The 18,992-nt window shown below is 40.1% G+C and overlaps 1 protein-coding gene across 20 annotated transcripts in view; it reads right to left on the bottom strand.

Moving 5' to 3' along the window:
* The window catches only part of SYNE1 (spectrin repeat containing nuclear envelope protein 1), a 449,600-nt gene that overhangs the window by 72,815 nt on the left and 357,793 nt on the right, over positions 1-18,992 (bottom strand). For all 20 annotated transcript variants that reach the window (XM_072828127.1, XM_072828137.1, XM_072828100.1 and 17 more), the window contains 7 exons: positions 18,476-18,658; positions 17,750-17,896; positions 15,707-15,861; positions 14,935-15,082; positions 12,100-12,194; positions 3,024-3,258; positions 696-890 (listed from right to left, as the gene is read on the bottom strand). In XM_072828127.1, coding sequence (XP_072684228.1) covers positions 696-890; positions 3,024-3,258; positions 12,100-12,194; positions 14,935-15,082; positions 15,707-15,861; positions 17,750-17,896; positions 18,476-18,658 — 1,158 coding nt within the window. The remainder of the gene's footprint in view (positions 1-695; positions 891-3,023; positions 3,259-12,099; positions 12,195-14,934; positions 15,083-15,706; positions 15,862-17,749; positions 17,897-18,475; positions 18,659-18,992) is intronic.

Raw genomic sequence — 18,992 nt, forward strand, 5'->3', positions numbered from 1 at the left:
TCAGATAGGTTGAGATAACCAAGTTACTTAGTTTATTAAAATTTTAATTTGGGTTTATCTGAGGTCAGAGACCATGCCCTTTTTCTGATGCATTCTAATTATGTATTGAATATGGTACTGAAAAGTAAGGAAGAAAAGCATCTTGTGGGGGGTCTGAAACTTGCAGTGTGATCAGTATCCTCTCTGTATCCAACTAAAGGCTGAATATACCTCCTGAATTTTCTCTCATAGCAACATGCTTGGATAAACTAAGATGAAATCAAAAGTATCCTCTTGGATAAGTTTTTCCCTGCTATAAAATAAAAGATATCAATCTTAAAAACCACTTTAGAGTCTTAGATCAGGGAGTGGAATCTACTCTTTGCATTCCTGTTTGGATTTATAAAGTCATTGCATGGTTCTTGGCTTAGCACCGACCATTAATCAGAATTCATCACTTGGACAGTCTTATTAGACTTAAAAGTACTTAGCTGGGTGATTTTTCTGAAAGACAAACTGCTGAAAATCGAGAAACTTCTCCAGCTCATGCAAGACAGGACAAAGTCTTAAGACACAGGGCAGGGGATCAAAATACTGCAGGGTATGACTTATGGATCTTTGCACTGTCTGATTGGAAAGCTAAAAACAGGAGTAACAACTGCTTACATGGCTTCTTAAACTGCATTGCATCTAGAGGAGGAAAAAGCTGAACTTACTTTCAACAAGAAGGCCAGTTTTTTCTTCTGTTCCTCCAAACGCACGCTGGCTGATTTCCACTTCTCTTGGATTTCAGTGAGTTCTGCCTGCAAGGCAGCCTCAGCCCCACTGTCCGCTGAGAGCAGGAGCTGCTTGCCAGCCTCCACTGTTAGGATGTAGCTGCCTTGCTGTCGCAGGAACACTTTTTCTTTGAACTGAAAGGAGTCGTAGCTTTTTACTTTCTCATTCTTTTTTTCAGCAGTTCCCTACTACAAGTGTTTTTAAGTAACCCTACAGTTTTTCATACATAGCATGCCCTCTTTATCCAACATTTATTGAGCTAGTACTTTGGGTGTGAATGAAGCCCTGCATAAATGAATGAGAATTCATTCAGGATGAGCCTCGGGAGAGGTTCAGTTTCTGTGTTCAACTTAAGTACAATGACCGTGCAATATGGAAACTGCTCTAGAAGATTGATGTATAGGGAACACACTGTCACATGCTTCGTTTAAGTTTTATTAGGATCTCTTAATTTCTTCTGCAAAAAACATTTATGATGCTTGTTTGATACAAGCAACCCACTTCCAAGAAAGACCACTCCTCAAATATCTAACCCACATGGAAGCAAGATGAAGAGGCTTCATGAGTCTTGGAAAATATATGAACATGGCCAGATTAAGGAGGAGCTGGTGTGATGAGGGCCAGGAATCAGGGAGAGGAATCCTTCCACGCGGAGAAATGAAGATAGGCAAATTTACTATAGGAGATCAACAGGATGAATTTAGGACCTTGGATGTAGTTCTCAGGAGCTAGGATATATTATACTTGTGAAAGAGTGGCAAAAGATGACATGAGAGGGACACCTGGGTGGCTCAGCGGTCGAGCGTCTGCCTTTGTCTTAGGGCATGATCCTCGGGTCCAGGACCCGAGTCCACGGGTTCCCCATGGGAAGCCTGCTTCTCCCTCTGCCTGTGTCTCTGCCTCTCTCTCTCTCTCTCTCTCTCTCATGAATAAAATAAATAAAATCTTTAAAAAAAGATGACACGAGATGATACCCTGCATGAGAATTTTTTTAATAGTGAAAGTGACTGAGATTCACAGGAGAAAATTAAGTAGGGAAGTCATGTGTCTGGATTAAAACACTCTGCAGTAGAGTAGAAAATGAAATGGAAGAATGGTAAATATTGGATACACTAAGATAGGTTAGAAAGCTATTGTCTATGTAGTTAAGAAATCAAGAGCTTCCCATCTAAGGTAGTGTCAGTGGTGATAGAAACTGGAAGTGTATTAGAAAAGAGGAGGGAGAGAAAAAGAATATAGCTGTAGAGTGACTCTAATGTCCCTGACTGATAGACCGGATAGCTGGTAATGACATTTCCTCAAATTAGGGACACAGGAAATGGGACTGCAGGAGAATGGCTGGTCCCGGCATCACAGACTCTGCTGGAACCCATAGAATATATTATATCCTTGATGTATATATATATATATATCTAAACCTAAAAGGCAGTTGAATACATAAATTGAAAGCTTAGGAGGTGGATGTGACTAGGAGATACTACGTGGGCCCTTCTGTGCTGGTAGAAGGCCAACAAAGCCATGTGTTCATGGGGTTTCCCAGAGAAGCAAGGAGAAAGGAAGCTGCCAACAGTGAAGAGACCAGAAAAGACACTGGGGAGGACTGACTGGTAGGAGGGATCTGTCTCAGGGGCAGGGGACCCTGGTTCCCGGGGAAGACAGAAGGAAGCAGCCATACCAAGAATGGACAAAGAGTCCAGACAGGACTGAGACTTTTATCTTTTTCAGAATACTCAAGTTACACATTTAAATTGTTCATGATGGGATCCCTGGGTGGTGCAGTGGTTTGGTGCCTGCCTTTGGCCCAGGGCGCAATCCTGGAGACCCAGGATCGAATCCCACATCAGGCTCCCGGTGCATGGAGCCTGCTTCTCCCTCTGCCTGTGTCTCTGCCTCTCTCTCTCTCTCTCTGTGACTATCATAAATAAATAAAAAATTAAAAAAAAATTGTTCATGATTATGATCATTGCAAAGTGCTCCTTTCTTGGTCATTGTTTTTCTCTCCATGCTGGAAGTCAGTGAGCTGCTGGGAGGCATTGGTGTGGGCCATGGAGTGGCTCTGTGAGCGGCTGGGCCTGACCAGACTATCATCACTATAAAATCATCATAAAACGTAATACAATCATTTTATATGTTCCTGTTGATACTTTGGAACCATATTTGTCCTCATTCTAGTGTCACTCCAGGATCCTTATGAAGAACTGAGGCAAGGGTAAGGTGTACAGTGGAAATGTATAAGAGGTTTAAAAAGCATGTGTTTTGCACCTTACCTGCACTTCATCAAAGAGGGTCCTTGCCTGTTGCAGTGGTATTGGGACACTTCCGAGAGCACTCACGGGAAGATAGGACACTTCAACCAACCATTTACGAAGCTTCTCTGCCATCTCCCTGTACCGCTGCCACTGGCGAATCTGGCTGTCAATGATGCCCCTCCTCTGCTGGGCCCGGCGAATCACTCCCTGCCACTGATTGCTGAGAAGTGTCAATTTCAGGTTGAATTCATCCCTGGTACAGAAATAATTACATAGGGAAGAAAAATTGTTACCCTGGATGCATTTACACATCAGCCAGATATACACACTGTACATACACTTTATGACAGTAATAAACCTTGGGAAGTGATTTTAGGGCAGAAGTTTTGACAAATATTATGTCATAATCTGTTACTGGGTCTATTTCATGTGATTTTTGAAATTAATAACTGGGTCACCTAGGGGCCCCTAAAAATGTTTTTTAAAACTATACTCATAAACTTGATATTCCCTCACAATAAACAGCTCCAATCTTTAATGATTACTCCATATGTTAATCTAAATAATTTCTTCTACATTTTAAACCCACTTCATTTTGTTCTTAGAAATGAAAACTATCCAGTTATCACTGTCTGTATGAAGGTTGCCCATATACTTAGAGATAGTAATATATAAGTGTTCTCAATTTAAGGCTAAATAATCTCAGATCTTTTAGTTTGTTCATCCTTTATACCCCTGTGTTTTCCACCTTTAAAGAACATTGATAGTTCTTTATGAAGTTTTCTTTAAAATTCAATTTGTAGCTCTAGAACTGGTTTGTCTAGTAACAATGCATTTCTTTGTACATTAGGGTATTATTCACATTTTAATATTAAAGTGTAACATTACTTTTTTCTCTATTGTGTTAGTTTGCTTTTCTTCCCTAGATATACTATTCTCTTAAGGGTGGCTTCAAATCTGAGATGGACTTACTGTCGTGGACTCCTATATTCTTGTTACCTCCTATCATCTAGGCCTGCTGTAAAACCTTGCTTTCGTAACCAAATGTGTAATTGGTAACCTCTGTGTTTGAAAGGAAATTCTGATATTAATAACTAATTGCAATAGAACTAAACGTGATGGATTAGGTTCATGAAACTCTCCTAGAAGTTAGAAGTATCTATCATCTCTGAAAACATTTAACTCTAAGACTTGAGAATGTCCTACAACATGAAAAGTGCCCTGCATGCTGCTATCCCCACCAGACCACCATCCGAGATCTCTTTGGAGCCCTTGTCCTGGCTTTGGAGAGCTCAACAATCCTGAGCCACCTGCCAGCGTAAGGAAATACTTAATACATGACAGTGTCCTCGTGGCTGAACTTGAACTCTAAAACACAAAACTGATAAATGAACTTTTAATACACGATACGTTTGTAATCTGGGGCCCTCATGCTCTAATCTGATTTTTTTCTCTCTCTCAGCTTTCAGAATTATCCTCATCCAAAACTTCCATTTTCTTCTCTTTGGTGTTTTCCCTTAACTGTTAACATTTATAATTTAATAGATGTTGGCTTATACATGAATTTTAAATTTTGTTTTATTTATTGGCTTAAACTTTTATAATACTGTTATAGAGCTGACCAAAGGAGGATAAAGCAAAAGATAAGTTAATTGCATTTCAATTTCTTTTTATTTTGAAAGCCGTATATTCTCAGTAAAGCTCACATTTAAGTTTGGCTTACTTTGAACAGAATAAATATGGTATCACATTTTTTGTTCCAAACTTAACCATGAAAATCGTTCATGTTACTTCCAAAGAAATATCCACTTAAAACTGAAATTCATTCCAGAACACTAAAAAAAATCCTCTTAATAAAAATAGTGATTTATGTTCTTTTTTAAAAAATACTAATTATAATCAGAACTACTCGTTCTTCATATGGGAAAGATGTTCTTATGTAAATGTATAAGTTTAAATGAGGTTTGTACTCCAAATATCACTACATAAAGTAAGTGGGATGGACTAGATATTGTTCCTGGGAAATGTAAATATAGTATGAAATCAGCATTTCACATAATGGCAGTCAAAAGAGGAGCTGGATTTTACCTCTTCGTTTTTAATAAAGAGGTAATCTGCTAAGTAAATGAAGAGGAAGCCAGGGAGGAGGGGCAAGATGGCTAAAGAGTAGGGTCCCCAAGTCACCTGTCCCCACCAAATTACCTAGAAAACCTTCAAATCATCCTGAAAATCTACGAATTCGGCCTGAGATTTAGAGAGACCAGCTGGAATGCTACAGTGAGAAGAGTTCGCGCTTCTATCGAGGTAGGAAGACGGGGAAAAAGAAATAAAGAAACAAAAGGCCTCCAAGGGGGAGGGGCCCCGCGAGGAGCCGGGCTGAGGCCGGGGCGAGTGTCCCCAGGACAGGAGAGCCCAGTCCCGGAGGAGCAGGAGCTGCACCGACCTTCCCGGGCGGAAAGGGGCTCGCGGGGAGTTGGAGCAGGACCCAGGAGGGCGGGGATGCCCTCGGGCTCCCGGGGACACTAACAGACACCTGCGCCCCGGGAGAGTGCGCCGAGCTCCCTAAGGGCTGCAGCGCGCACGGCGGGACCCGGAGCAGCTCTGGGGGGCTCCGGCGGCGGCTCCGCGGAGGGGGCTGCGGGGCGGGAGCAGCTCGGGGGGGCTCGGGCAGAGGAAGAGGCTCGGTGCGGAGGGGCCTGCGGGGCGGGAGCAGCTCGGAGGGGCTCGGGCAGAGGAAGAGGCTCGGTGCAGAGGGGGCTGCGCGGTTCCAGGAGCAGCTCGTAGGGGCTCGGGGGCGGCTCCGGGGAGGGGGCTGCGGGGCGGGAGCGTGAATCCAACAGCGCAGGCTCCGGAGCACGGGGCGCAGGGACACAGCCCAGGATCCGGCCTCCCCCCGGGACAGGCAGAGGCCGGGAGGGCCCAGGACAGCAAGGACGCTCCTGCCCCAGCTGAGCAGATCAGCGGCCCCGCCCCGGAGCCTCCAGGCCCTGCAGACAGAGAGCTCCGGGGTTACTGCAGGGGCTGAAGCCAGGGCTGCAGAGCTGGCCCCGCCACTGGGGCTGTTCCTCCTGGGGCCTCACGGAGTAAACAACCCCCCTGAGCCCTGCGCCAGGCAGGGGCAGAGCAGCTCCCCCAACTGCTAACACCTGAAAATCAGCACAACAGGCCCTCCCCCAGAAGACCAGCTAGACGGACAAGTTCCAGGGGAAGTCAAGGGACTTAAAGTACATAGAATCAGAAGATACTCCCCCGTGTTGTTTTTTTTGTTGTTGTTGTTATTGTTGTTTTTTGTGTTTGTTTGTTTTCTTTTGTTTGTTTTTTTGTTTGTTTGTTAGGGTTTGTTTTTTTTTTTTTTTTTTTTTTTTTTGCTTTTTGATTTGTTTCCTTCCCCCACCCTTTTTTCTTTCTCTTTTTCTTCTTTTCTTTCTTCCTTTTATCTTTTTTCTTTTTCTCTTTTCTTTCCTTCTTTCTCTCCTCTCTTTTTCTCCTTTTCCCAATACAACTTGCTTTTGGCCACTCTGCACTGAGCAAAATGACTAGAAGGAAAACCTCACCTCAAAAGAAAGAATCAGAAACAGTCCTCTCTCCCACAGAGTTACAAAATCTGGATTACAATTCAATGTCAGAAAGCCAATTCAGAAGCACTAGTATACAGCTACTGGTGGCTCTAGAAAAAAGCATAAAGGACTCAAGAGACTTCATGACTGCAGAATTTAGAGCTAATCAGGCAGAAATTAAAAATCAATTGAATGAGATGCAATCCAAACTAGAAGTCCTAACGACGAGGGTTAACGAGGTGGAAGAACGAGTGAGTGACACAGAAGACAAGTTGATGGCAAAGAGGGAAACTGAGGAAAAAAGAGATAATTAAAAGACCATGAAGATAGATTAAGGGAAATAAACGACAGCCTGAGGAAGAAAAACCTACGTTTAATTGGGGTTCCCGAGGGCGCCGAAAGGGACAGAGGGCCAGAATATGTATTTGAACAAATCCTAGCTGAAAACTTTCCTAATCTGGGAAGGGAAACAGGCATTCAGATCCAGGAAATAGAGAGATCCCCCCCTAAAATCAATAAAAACCGTTCAACACCTCGACATTTAATAGTGAAGCTTGCAAATTCCAAAGATAAAGAGAAGATCCTTAAAGCAGCAAGAGACAAGAAATTCCTGACTTTTATGGGGAGGAGTATTAGGGTAACAGCAGACCTCTCCACAGAGACCTGGCAGGCCAGAAAGGGCTGGCAGGATATATTCAGGGTCCTAAATGAGAAGAACATGCAACCAAGAATACTTTATCCAGCAAGGCTCTCATTCAAAATGGAAGGAGAGATAAAGAGCTTCCAAGACAGGCAGGAACTGAAAGAATATGTGGCCTCCAAACCAGCTCTGCAAGAAATTTTAAGGGGGACTCTTAAAATCCCCCTTTAAGAAGAAGTTCAGTGGAACATTCCACAAAAACAAGGACTGAATAGATATCATGATGACACTAAACTCATATCTCTCAATAGTAACTGAACGTGAACGGGCTTAATGACCCCATCAAAAGGTGCAGGGTTTCAGACTGGATAAAAAAGCAGGACCCATCTATTTGCTGTCTACAAGAGACTCATTTTAGACAGGACACCTACAGCCTGAAAATAAAAGGTTGGAGAACCATTTACTATTCGAATGGTCCTCAAAAGAAAGCAGGGGTAGCCATCCTTATAACAGATAAACTAAAATTTACCCCGAAGACTGTAGTGAGAGATGAAGAGGGACACTATATCATACTTAAAGGATCTATCCAACAAGAGGACTTAACAGTCCTCAATATATATGCCCCGAATGTGGGAGCTGCCAAATATATAAATCAATTAATAACCAAAGTGAAGAAATACTTAGATAATAATACACTTATACTTGGTTACTTCAATCTAGCTCTTTCTATACTCGATAGGTCTTCTAAGCACAACATCTCCAAAGAAACGAGAGCTTTAAATGATACACTGGACCAGATGGATTTCATAGATATCTACAGAACTTTACATCCAAACTCAACTGAATACACATTCTTCTCAAGTGCACATGGAACTTTCTCCAGAATAGACCACATACTGGGTCACAAATCGGGTCTGAACCGATACCAAAAGATTGGGATCGTCCCCTGCATATTCTCAGACCATAATGCCTTGAAATTAGAACTAAATCACAACAAGAAGTTTGGAAGGACCTCAAACACGTGGAGGTTAAGGACCATCCTGCTAAAAGATGAAAGGGTCAACCAGGAAATTAAGGAAGAATTAAAAAGATTCATGGAAACTAATGAGAATGAAGATACAGCCGTTCAAAGTCTTTGGGATGCAGCAAAAGCAGTCCTGAGGGGGAAATACACCCAATACAAGCATCCATCCAAAAAGTGGAAAGAACTCAAATGCAAAAGCTAACCTTACAACTAAAGGAGCTAGAGAAAAAACAGCAAATAGATACTACACCCAGCAGAAGAAGAGAGTTAATAAAGATTCGAGCAGAACTCAACGAAATCGAGACCAGAAGAACTGTGGAACAGATCAACAGAAGCAGGAGTTGGTTCTCTGAAAGAATTAATAAGATAGATAAACCATTAGCCAGCCTTACTAAAAAGAAGAGGGAGAAGACTCAAATTAATAAAATCATGAATGAGAAAGGAGAGATCACTACCAACACCAAGGAAATACAAACGATTTTAAAAACATATTATGAACAGCTATACGCCAATAAATTAGGCAATCTAGAAGAAATGGATGCATTCCTGGAAAGCCACAAACTACCAAAACTGGAACAGGAAGATATAGGAAACCTGAACAGGCCAATAACCAGGGAGGAAATTGAAGCAGTCATCAAAAACCTCCCAAGACACAAAAGTCCAGGGCCAGATGGCTTCCCAGGGGAATTCTATCAAATGTTTAAAGAAGAAACCATACCTATTCTACTAAAGCTGTTTGGAAAGATAGAAAGAGATGGAGTACTTCCAAATTCGTTCTATGAGGCCAGCATCACCTTAATTCCAAAACCAGGCAAAGACCCCACCAAAAAGGAGAATTACAGACCAATATCCCTGATGAACATGGATGCAAAAATTCTCAACAAAATATTAGCTAATAGGATCCAACGGTACATTAAGAAAATTATTCACCATGACCAAGTAGGATTTATCCCCGGGACACAAGGCTGGTTCAACACCCATAAAACAATCAATGTGATTCATCATATCAGCAAGAGAAAAACCAAGAACCATATGATCCTCTCATTAGATGCTGAGAAAGCACTTGACAAAATACAGCATCCATTCCTGATCAAAACTCTTCAGAGTGTAGGGATGGAGGGAACATTCCTCAACATCTTAAAAGCCATCTACGAAAAGCCCACAGCAAATATCATTCTCAATGGGGAAGCACTGGGAGCCTTTCCCCTAAGATCAGGAACAAGACAGGGATGTCCACTCTCACCACTGCTATTCAACATAGTACTGGAATTGCCTCAGCAATCAGACAACAAAAAGACATTAAAAGCATTCAAATTGTCAAAGAAGAAGTCAAACTCTCCCTCTTCGCCGATGACATGATACTCTACATAGAAAACCCAAAAGTCTCCACCCCAAGATTGCTAGAACTCATACAGCAATTTGGTAGCGTGGCAGGATACAAAATCAATGCCCAGAAATCAATGGCATTTCTATGCACTAACAATGAGACTGAAGAAAGAGAAATTAAGGAGTCAATCCCATTTGCAATTGCACCCAAAAGCATAAGATACATAAACCTAACCAAAGAGGTAAAGGATCTATACCCTAAAAACTATAGAACACTTCTGAAAGAAATTGAGGAAGACACAAAGAGATGGAAAAATATTCCATGCTCATGGATTGGCAGAATTAATATTGTGAAAATGTCAATGTTACCCAGGGCAATACACATGTTTAATGCAATCCCTATCAAAATACCATGGACTTTCTTCAGAGAGTTAGAACAAATTATTTTAATATTTGTGTGGAATCAGAAAAGACCCCAAATAGCCAGGGGAATTTTAAAAAAGAAAACCATATCTGGGGGCATCACAATGCCAGATTTCAGGTTGTACTACAAAGCTGTGGTCATCAAGACAGTGTGGTACTGGCACAAAAACAGACACATAGATCAATGGAACAGAATAGAGAACCCAGAAGTGGACCCTCAACTTTATGGTCAACTAATATTCGATAAAGGAGGAAAGACTATCCATTGGAAGAAAGACAGTCTCTTCAATAAATGGTGCTGGGAAAATTGGACATCCACATGCAGAAGAATGAAACTAGCCCATTCTCTTTCACCATACACAAAGATAAACTCAAAATGGATGAAAGATCTAAATGTGAGACAAGATTCCATCAAAATCCTAGAGGCGAACACAGGCAACACCCTTTTTGAACTCGGTCACAGTAACTTCTTGCAAGATACATCCACAAAGGCAAAAGAAACAAAAGCAAAAATGAACTATTGGGACTTCATCAAGATAAGAAGCTTTTGCACAGCAAAGGATACAGTCAACAAAACTCAAAGACAACCTACAGAATGGGAGAAGATATTTGCAAATGACCTATCAGATAAAGGGCTAGTTTCCAAGATCTATAAAGAACTTATTAAACTCAACACCAAAGAAACAAACAATCCAATCATGAAATGGGCAAAAGACATGAACAGAAATCTCACAGAGGAAGACATAGACATGGCCAACATGCATATGAGAAAATGCTCTGCATCACTTGCCATCAGGGAAATACAAATCAAAACCACAATGAGATACCACCTCACACCAGTGAGAATGGGGCAAATTAACAAGGCAGGAAACAACAAATGTTGGAGAGGATGCGGAGAAAAGGGAACCCTCTTACACTGTTGGTGGGAATGTGAACTGGTGCAGCCACTCTGGAAAACTGTGTGGAGGTTCCTCAAAGAGTTAAAAATAGACCTGCCCTACGACCCAGCAATTGCACTGCTGGGGATTTACCCCAAAGATACAGATGCAATGAAATGCCGGGACACCTGCACCCCGATGTTTCTAGCAGCAATGTCCACAATAGCCAAACTGTGGAAGGAGCCTTGGTGTCCATCGACAGATGAATGGATAAAGAAGATGTGGTTTATGTATACAATGGAATATTCCTCAGCCATTAGAAATGACAAATACCCACCATTTGCTTCGACGTGGATGGAACTGGAGGGTATTATGCTGAGTGAAATAAGTCAATCGGGGAAGGACAAACAGTGTATGTTCTCATTCATTTGGGGAATATAAATAATAGTGAAAGGGAATATAAGGGAAGGGAGAAGAAATGTGTGGGAAATATCAGAAAGGGAGACAGAACGTAAAGACTGCTAACTCTGAGAAACGAACTAGGGGTGGTAGAGGGGAGGAGAGTGGGGGGTGGGAGTGAATGGGTGACGGGCACTGGGGTTATTCTGTATGTTGGTAAATTGAACACCAATAAAAAATAAATTAAAAAAAAAAAAGAGGAAGCCAGATTTCAGGTTGAGTGTCGTCTGACTTAAGGTAACAAACCCTTTTGAAACCTGGAATTACCATGTTGTGGGAAAGCTGGCTGGTCCTGACTAAAAACCAGATATACAATTCTACAGCTAGTTGAGTGACCTTGGCCACATCAGTTTGCATTTCTGTGCCTTAAGTTTTCTTCTTAAGTAAAAGAGATGATCAAGTGATCTCTATGCTCCTTTGAGGAATACAATTTCTGTTAGGGCAGGAGAAGATTAGAAGCATCTGTTTACAAACCATTGATACATCATTGATACAATTTGTTCTGATCTATTCATTAATTCCAGTCTCCTGCAGAGGTCTGGAGAAGGTTGGCTAGGTGATTTCCAATTACTCTATGTCCTTCATGTAATATAGTAGCCATTCTTTAAAAAGATTCAATACTCAGTCATTTCAGAGATTCAGACAAGCCTTTCTTCCAATTACTGAGGCCCCACTGAAGTACAATTGCCTTAGGAAGATTAGACATATGCCCTCTAATCTGCTCATTAAAAAGAAAATGACTAATTCACTGGAACCTTTCTTCATAAAAATATATCAAAGATCCTACCTGTCATCAACTTGACCTTGTTCTAGAAGACGCTGACCATCAATAATGATTGAGTGCAAAATCTGCTGACGACTGAACATCTCTGCTTGAAACAACTATTAAGTGAAAAAAACAGAAAAATACACTTTAGAGTTCCCAATTTTAGTGACCAGTTTTATAGTAACTTCCCCAAATTTTTGTTTTAGCAAGGCTTTGAAAAATATTTCCAGTTGAATTGGAGTTTGTGTGAAGTCCCACGGTATAGGAATAATGCATTTTTAAACAATCACATGAGATATAATTAAAGATAAAGTTTAGTTTTGCTTACAAAAACTAAGTGACTAAAAGTAAAATTATGTTTTCCTTCTTTCAAAATCACCTAATAACATAATTTATATTCTAATTTATTTTCAGATAGAGAATAGCTAAAGACCTTTCAGAAAGTTAAAAAAGATTTAAGAAACTCCACATTTCTCTTTTCTTTCTTTTTTTTTTTTTTTTTTTTTTTGGAACTCAATATTCTTTTATTTAATTTGGTTAATAAAATTATTTCATTACAAAAAATTCAACAAAGTTTTTCAAATTATTGCTTTTGTTTTTAAAATAGATTTACTGAGATATAATTTACCTACCTTATAATTCACCTATTTAGAGTAACAATGTCCTTTAACATATCCACAGACTTGGCCAACCATCACCATAATTGATTTTAGACCAAAAAGAACTCCACACTCAGCAATTACTCTCTCTTCCCAATCTGTGGGACCCAGGAAATTTAACAAAATCCCCTACCCCTGGACAAGCAGAGCAGGACCAACTCCATTTTGTGCTACACCCACCACCTCCTATATGACCCCCACATGACCTGCTTATTGCTTAAGGTGCTGCCCCACCCTAGTCAAACTGCTGGGCACACCCTAATCGGAAATTGGCTCATAATAATGTAACTCTGCCTTGTGCCCGCCAAAACTGCACGCCAATTCTGACCAAAGTAATAGGCCAGCTCAAATAGATACTGTAGGGTAAGATGTAATTCAATCAGCCACCTGCGTGTGGACTGACATGACTGTGCAATTATCTGTGTATCCCATGGGCCACTGGCCCCTATAAAGCTGCTATGCCTCTTAGTCTCGGGGTCCAAGTCCCTGCTCCTCTGTGTCGGATATACTTGGACCCAAGCTCAAGCTTGTAATAAACCCTCGTGTGTTTGCATTGGTGTCGGCTCCTTGGTGGTTTCTCGGATTCGCGATCTTGGGCACAACACAACCCATAAGCCCATTAGGTATAACCACTGACCTATTTTCTATCTCTGAAGATTTGTCTACTTTGGACATTTCATGTAAATGGAATCATGCAATGTACTGTCTTTTGTTACTGGTTTCTTTCCACTTAGCATGTTTCCAAGGTTGATGCATGCTCAGGATGCATCATCACCATATTCCTTTTTATTGCTGAATAGTATTCCACTGTACAGACATACCACATTGATTTATTAATTCATCAGCTGATGGATATTTAGGGTTGTCCTCATTTTGCAGCTCTTATAAATAACATTGCTATGAACAATATTGTCGCACAAGTTTTTGTGGACACATATTTTCATTTCTTTCTGGTATAAACCTAAGATTGGAATTATTGGGTCATTGGAATTATTGGGTAACTCTGTAAAGTATTTTGAGGAACTGCCCAACTGTCTTCCAAAGCAGCTTCACCATTTTACATTCCCAACAGCAATGTATGAGGATTCCAATTCCTATATACCCACGCCAACACTTAACTGTCTTCTTCATCAAAGCCATCACAGTGGGTATGGTGATATATCACTATGGTTTTGATTCATTGTCTTTTATTTCATCTTCAGTCAACTTAATAAAACTTGACTTAAAAATACCTTATACATATTTAAATTCTCTACTTTTAAAATATAAGCAAAATGCTTTAAAGTTAGTTTCATTCTCTTGTAATTTATTTTCAGCTTTTCTCTGCTTTTAGGTAGATCCTAACTCTCCATTTGTGTATAGTTCAGAAACATACAGCCCAATGTGGTTATACCAGTAAACAGCAAAATCGAGATGAAATGCAAATTAATTAATTTGCTTTTTGTATTTAGTTCTCTCTTCAGTGTTTCTTAAGAAATAATTATAATGCAATTTGATCAAGAGGTACTCTTGGAGAACAGCCGCGGTGGCGCAGCGCTTTGGCGCCACCTGCGGCCCAGGGTGTGATCCTGGAGACCCTGGATCTAGTCCCACATCTGTCTCCCTGCATGGAGCCTGCTTCTCCTTCTGCCTGTGTCTCTGTCTCTGTCTCTCTCTCTGTGTCTCTCATGAATAAATAAATAAAATCTTTAAAAAAAAAAAAGAGGTACTCTTGGAGATATTTGGTAGTTTAAGCTCCAAGTATAAAATATATACATGTTTTTTACGTAACACACAATTTTCATTTATCAAAGACTTCTGATCAAAACAATCTCTTTAGCAACTAGCCTTGGCAAGATTAATGTAGTATGTAACTAATTTGAAAATTGTCTATTTCTGCATTCCTTTCACACATACCCTTGATTCCCCGCCCCCCCTCCCTTGTAAATAGACTTTTACCACAATTCTGGCTGTATATGTTGCAGGATATCTAAGCCCACCACATTTTTAAAACCAACTAAGGAAACAAAGAATAGGACCACATTTTTGTAATTAACATATGAAAACCTCAAGCTTAAGAAAGAAGGCAAACAATGACTACACCTGAGCAGACTCAACGCAAAATATAGTGCTTGAACTCCTCCCCATGGCATTGTGCAGCATTTTTCAAGGATCAAAAACTATTTTATTACCCCACTAACCTACCAACATAACTTACCTCATGCGCTCTCTGCTGCTCCAAAAGATGCTGATAATTGCCTGAAATCTCTACTGCTAACTTTTGTTCCGTTTGAACCAGGAATTCCATCCATGTTTCACATTTTTCCAAGAAAGTCTGATGTTGTAGCAAAAATGATTGCAACTTACTGACAGAACAAAGGAAAAGAATAATGATTATATTGTTGTTTGTTCTTCTAATGTTAGCAATAAAACTACACTAAATAAATATTCTCTGCCTGCAATTCTAATTTGACCACCATGAAGCTTTTGATGTTAGGTAGTAAATTTTTAAGAAAAAAAAGTTTAAAATGGTAAGTTTTCAGGGTGCCTGGGTGGCTCAGTCAGGTAAGCATCTGCTGTCAGCTCACGTCATGATCCCAGGGTCCTGGGATGGAGCCCTGCATCGGGTTCCGTTTGGTTGGGAGTCTGCTTCTCCCTCTCCCTCCACCCTCCACTTGTGTTCTCTCTCTCTCTCTCTCTCTCTCTCATTCTCACATGCTCTCTCTCTCAAATAAATAAAGAAAATCCTTAAAATAAAATGGTAAGTTTTCAAAATGATAAAATTATGTATGTATCTTTAATATATTATGTAAAAGAGTTTTTCTTTTTTGTTAAAACAATATTTAGCACATCAAGCATGGGAACCCACTTCACAATTTGATTTCTCCACTTCTACTTCAAATTTTGTGAATATCACTGGAAAGATTGATAAACATGCACAAACCATGCACTTATTTCTCCTGATATATCAGAATGGCCCAGACATGTACCTGAATCTTTCTGTGGTCTGAGAGGAGATCAGAGACCAGCGCCGGTTCAGATTCTGCATCCTTTTGATTTCTTTATCATTCAGTGGTAGCCTATACCCAAGCTCATTTAGACGGTCTAGATCAGGGACCATGCTGCTGAATTTTAACATCTGTCCCTGAAAGCAAGATTTAAAAGCCAGTTTAGCACTATGGTCAGGAAAGGCAGAGTTCTTTTAAAGTGCATGGAGAAGAAGTCTCTACATTTCTAAGCCACTGATTTGTAATCTCAGATCTGCAAATAGAGCTTTGTCTCCTAACAAGCTCCACTGCTGTCACTGCCACTGCTGCTACAGCTTACTTGTTTCCACTGAATGTTTAGTAGTTTACGTGTATTACTTACTTGCCGATGGATGAAAGTTCTGTTGATGACTGAAAAAGCATATTTCCTACTCTGTATTCCATTTCTCTATGCTAATCTGCTCTTTATTACCTAATATCAGTAAGAACATTTATAATGATAACCATTTATAATAGCAACAGCTAACATTTCTTGAGCACTTATTATGAACCAAGTATTCTTATAAGAGCTTTACAGGTAATAACTCATTTTGTTTCCAAAACAATCCCCTAAGGTAAGTACCATGACTATTCCAACCTTATGAGTTTAGAAATGGTAAATAAATTACTCATGGCAACCCAGCTAGTAAGCAGCAGAGCTGGGTAAACAAGAGCCCTTAAGTGCCTGCAAGATAGAATTTGATTCCATTTGAGTTTTGAAGTCACCACACATTATCCAGCAGCTTCAATTTTAGGTGTTTGGCCCCAATCCCAAAGTTGGTAAGACTCAACTGACAAAGCAGTCTGTGCTTTCAGAGCTCTTCCCCCCCTTCAAACACAGGACAAAGCTGTCTTTTCTGGTTTTCAGGGGTTGGGGTGGGGTGGGGGAGGGAACTGTAACTCCAGCTAGGAAATTGGCTATAGAAAGGGGGAAATGGCAGGACACCTTTGGCTGTGTGTGTTTTCTCTTTGCATGCTCTGAAATAGGCTCATTACCCTAAAGACAGAATAAATCTTTCCAACTGCTAAAGTTGAAAGCATAACAATTAGATGGAAGATTTTCCATGGGTAGATATTAGCAGTGAGCAAAACTGATATACAGGGCTCCTTCTCATGGGTCCTACAGACAGTAAGATACTATTCCAATAATACTATTCTACAACAGTAGTCACCTAATCACACAAAGGTAATTAAATGGTATGAAAAAATTTTGAAGAAGAAAAACGGTATGCTATGAAAGTATGTGGCTGGGGAGCCTGACCATAATCAAAAGGTGGAGCTTTCTTAAGACAGTGACATTGAACAAAATGACCAAAAGTTCATTCCTTTTGGTGGGAAGGGACTTGGTGGGGACAAAAAAGAAATTCCAGAAAGAAAGAATGTTATATGCACAGATGCTAGGAAGCACTGTGATGGACACTGAGATGACTAGTGGAGGAAGACAAGATCCTTAGGAAGATGGAAGCCAGGTCCACTGGTCTTCACCCTTAGAACCATGGGAACCTGTGGAGAGTTTTAAACAGAAATAATATGATAAAACTGGCATGTCTATTGTATCATTTTATTTACTGAATGTTTAAAATAATTCATAATTATGTAAAACTCTTTAAAGAAAAAGATCATTCTGGCAACTATGGGCTAAAGATGCTATACAGAAGGCTATGGAGGCTATTGGTGGGGTCTGAGAAATAGAGGACTTGCCTAGGAGAGGATAAGGGTATAGATGGAGATGGGAGGCTCAAAGGCTCCAAAGGAGAAGGTGACCTACTACGCAGGGGCAGGGATGAGAGGTGGGAAGGAGGAGTGAGCTGGAATCCTAGGACTGCTCCTGGCTGGGCTCCCATCATAGGGTGTGAAATCAGCATGTGCTCGCTACAGGAAAACAGAGCAGGTAAGGATTTCTTTGGAAGTTCACAATAAAAAGTAGGCGTATGTCAGGAGTTGTGAGTAATCCTTAAGATCTGGGGCACAAAAGAAGATTTAGGCCTAGCTTTTGAATGCATTTACCTTAAGTTCTTCCATCCTTTCCTGAATGGTTGAGAGGTCAGATGAGTGGCTAGGGTCCTGCCCTTGTAATATGTCTTCAGCTTCTACTATCCAGGCCTCCAATGCTTCTAAACTCTTGGTAAAGGTCTCATAGTCAAGAACTCCAACCTTTTGTTTTCATAAAAGAAAACTGGTATTTAGATATCTAGTGAAAGGACAATTGGATGCTGAAATTATTTTTCATATTCTTGTGCCAAATTGCTATCCTTAAGAAGCAATAACTAAAGAAATAAGACTATATGATTTAACCTTTATTCTCTTTATTAATGTAATTTTTTGAAAACTTGGAATTACTCTTATATTCCATTTATTAATTAACTAATTAAAGTTATTTTTAAAATATGCTACCAAATAGAAATATATTCTGATTCTTGGCAAAAACTTGTTATATAAACAAGAATGTCAACACTAAAGCCACTTACTGTTTATTAGTTGAACATATTTCACTCAGTACCATAGAAGGAAACATTGCTTTAGGGGCAAAAATCACATTATAAGGAATAGTGTTAAAGACTTCCACCTTCCTTTGTCCTCACTGGAACTTCCAAGTTCATTTACTTTTTAATTCTTTGGTCTTGAAAGAGGTATTGTCTTAATGATGAAAAAAATTTCTTTTCCTGTTGTTAGGTTCAGATATTACAGAAAATCAATTTATAAGACATACCTATTATGAGCTCTGTAACATACCTGTAATGTAGTCTGCTGCTTGCAAAGAGCCTGTTCTAGGGCACATAGGTGTTGACTCAAAGACAGCTGATCAGATTGAATGGCTGATGCCGCTGAAGCATCCACTTGTTGCTTGAGCTGCTCTCCCAGCTCATGGAGAACAAAAAGAGAATCCTTCACTATCCCCAGTCCTTTGAGGAGATCCTACAGATGATGAAAATATGCCCATTATGAAACAATATGGTGAGTGTACTCCTTAAACTGATAATCAGCAAAAGGTCACACATCTAGAAATAGTTAATTCTTACTTGTCAAATTACTACACTAAATAACCTTTACACCTGCAGAAAAATAATGAAGAATTAAATCTGATTTTTTAAAAAATGGATATGTTATCATTTTTAGAAGTATATGTATTACCCTTATAATAAAAGCCAAAGAAATCCATTGTAGGATCCTGGGGGAGATGCAGAGAAACATACATAAAAGGAAGAAACATTTTCTTCATGTAGACCCAATAAGTGGAAACATTTGGGCA

The sequence above is a fragment of the Canis lupus genome, chromosome 1 (assembly GCF_048164855.1).
Source record: "Canis lupus baileyi chromosome 1, mCanLup2.hap1, whole genome shotgun sequence".
NCBI lineage: Eukaryota > Metazoa > Chordata > Mammalia > Carnivora > Canidae > Canis > Canis lupus.